Here is a 2123-nt window from a genome sequence, read left to right as displayed (position 1 = left end):
ATCCCTATGAGCGAGGAATAATACTTGAACCTTGGTGGGTTCGGTATACCACTGTTCCTTTAACCATCCAACTGCAGGTTGGTTCGCGTGTAATTGTAATCCTCACTTATTCTATTCTTACTTTTAATCAAAGATGCACCTAATTTTGATTTGTTATACATTTACAAAATTCACTTTGGCACACGGGAGTATGCCGCCGTACCGCTCCATGCTCGAGCTAGCAAGATGGTGGCGTGGCGCCTGCTTGGCGTTACGGGGCCAGGGCGGCGCGCCGCTGTTTGCTCCTGCATGATGGATAGATATGCCACGCGCGCACGGCGCCTCGTCCTCTCGCCGTCGCCATCCATGACCCGCCGCTCCAGAGCTCCGTCCGTTCTCCCTCTCCACCGCAGTACGTGGTTTGGAGCCACGTATATATGGCCCACGCGCTCCCGCACCGGCCGCATCGGCGACAACCTGAATCAGTGAACACCAAGAACAAGAGAGGCGAGAGATGAAGGTGCTGGTCGCGCTGGACGACAGCGGCGGGAGCCACCACGCGCTAGACTGGGTGCTCCGCTGCCTCTTCCCCGCCGGCGACCAGCCGGCGACGGAGGAGGCCCGGCATGAGCTGGTGCTCGTCCACGCCCTGGAGCCGCTCCACCACGCCATGTGCCCGGTCGGCGGGCCAGGTGAGTGACGACCAGCATCACGGCACGCCTCGCGCGACGTTGCTGCACACCAGCGGCGCTGATATGAATATGATTGACCACGCATGCACGCAGGGTCCGCGGTGTACGGCGCGCCGGCGATCATGCAGTCGGTGCGAGCGGCGCGCAAGGAGAGCGCACGCAGCCTGCTCGACAGGGCCAAGCGGGTCTGTCACACAAGAGGGGTATGTGAGTCACGCCATCGGTGCGCGTGAGTGAGGTAATTAACCGATGATCAACTTAAACCGTGGCTGCTGCGCAGGTGAGCGCGGCGGCGGTGCTGGTGGAGGGGGAGTCCAGGGAGGCGCTGTGCCGCGCCGCGGAGGACGCGGGCGCCGGCGCCGGCCTGCTCGTCGTGGGCAGCCGCGGGCTCGGCGCCGTCGGGAGGTACGTACGTCTGCCCGTCTCACGAGTGATCGCAACTAGCTCTACCCATGCATGTGCTCATTCTTTTGGTTGCAGGGCGTTCCAGGGGAGCGTGAGCGACTACTGCGCGCACCACGCGAGCTGCCCGGTCATGGTTGTCCCGCCGCCGCCCGTCGATAAGGATGGTCAGCGGACGAGGTCATCTCCAATCAGATGCCAGTCACCATGTTTTCAACAGGGGTGCTTAATGGCCGAATGATCGTCGCGCGTTTGTCATCGGGGCTTTTCATTTCACTGCCCCGTATGCCTACGATCGATGTTCTAGCTTGGTGTCAACGGATCGAGTAGCGTTCACTAATAAAAAAATCACCATGATCAATGTCAACCCCGCTGCTACAGAGTACAGACACTATGAGAAAAACATTTGTTGTCTCGTGTTTCGCCGTAAGCCGAGTGTAATTTGTCGGCCGCTCGGCCTATATCAATGTAAACCGGGTACAAACCCTAAAACACACGCAAAGGAGGGGGCCTCGGCTTACAGCGCTGCACGGCGAAGGAGGGATCAGAAACTATTGATCATACTTCTGAATTTCTCCCAGCCTGCTTCTTCGTCATATCAATTTCAAACTGAGTTCAATACATTAGAAGCGGTTTCAGTAAACCTCACAGTCTCTTCCTAATGTGGATTAATCAAGAGTAGCAACATACTCCTTCAGGTATGGACAATCCCCAGATATACCAACCGACAAGGAAGAATGCTCCTGAACAGTAACTGTATGTCTGTATCCCTTTTTTTTAGGTAACCATGACTCGATTAACAATAAAGCGACTCCGGAAATTCGATGTGGCAATTGGCTGAACTGTATGTCCATCAATCAGCAACTGAACTACCGAAATTGCAGCCAACCACTGAAGGAAACGGAGGCTGAAGAGCCTTTCTGAAGGTGCTGTAGTGTTTCAGGCTAAAACATGGCAGTTTGTCAAAATAGACAGCTTTGTTCTTTTTTCTGTTGGTCGGAAAAGGCTTGGGTTGTTAGAGCTGTCTGCACACTTGTCTGTCAACTCAAG

At 55.5% G+C, this 2123-nt stretch overlaps 1 protein-coding gene across 1 annotated transcript; it reads left to right on the top strand.

The window, feature by feature from the left end:
- Positions 1 to 341: 341 nt before the first annotated feature.
- Positions 342 to 1575, top strand: LOC109735516 (uncharacterized). The gene is made up of 4 exons (XM_020294739.4): positions 342 to 671; positions 765 to 874; positions 952 to 1076; positions 1152 to 1575. Exons 1-4 carry the CDS (start codon positions 494 to 496, stop codon positions 1312 to 1314), a joined length of 576 nt encoding a protein of 191 aa, XP_020150328.1. The 5' UTR covers positions 342 to 493; the 3' UTR covers positions 1315 to 1575.
- The last annotated feature ends 548 nt before the right edge of the window (positions 1576 to 2123 follow it).

This window comes from Aegilops tauschii, chromosome 5 (genome assembly GCF_002575655.3).
Source record: "Aegilops tauschii subsp. strangulata cultivar AL8/78 chromosome 5, Aet v6.0, whole genome shotgun sequence".
Taxonomy (NCBI): Eukaryota; Viridiplantae; Streptophyta; class Magnoliopsida; order Poales; family Poaceae; genus Aegilops; species Aegilops tauschii.
The sequence above is the reverse complement of the archived record's forward strand: the minus strand, read 5'-3'. Positions and strand labels throughout refer to the sequence as shown.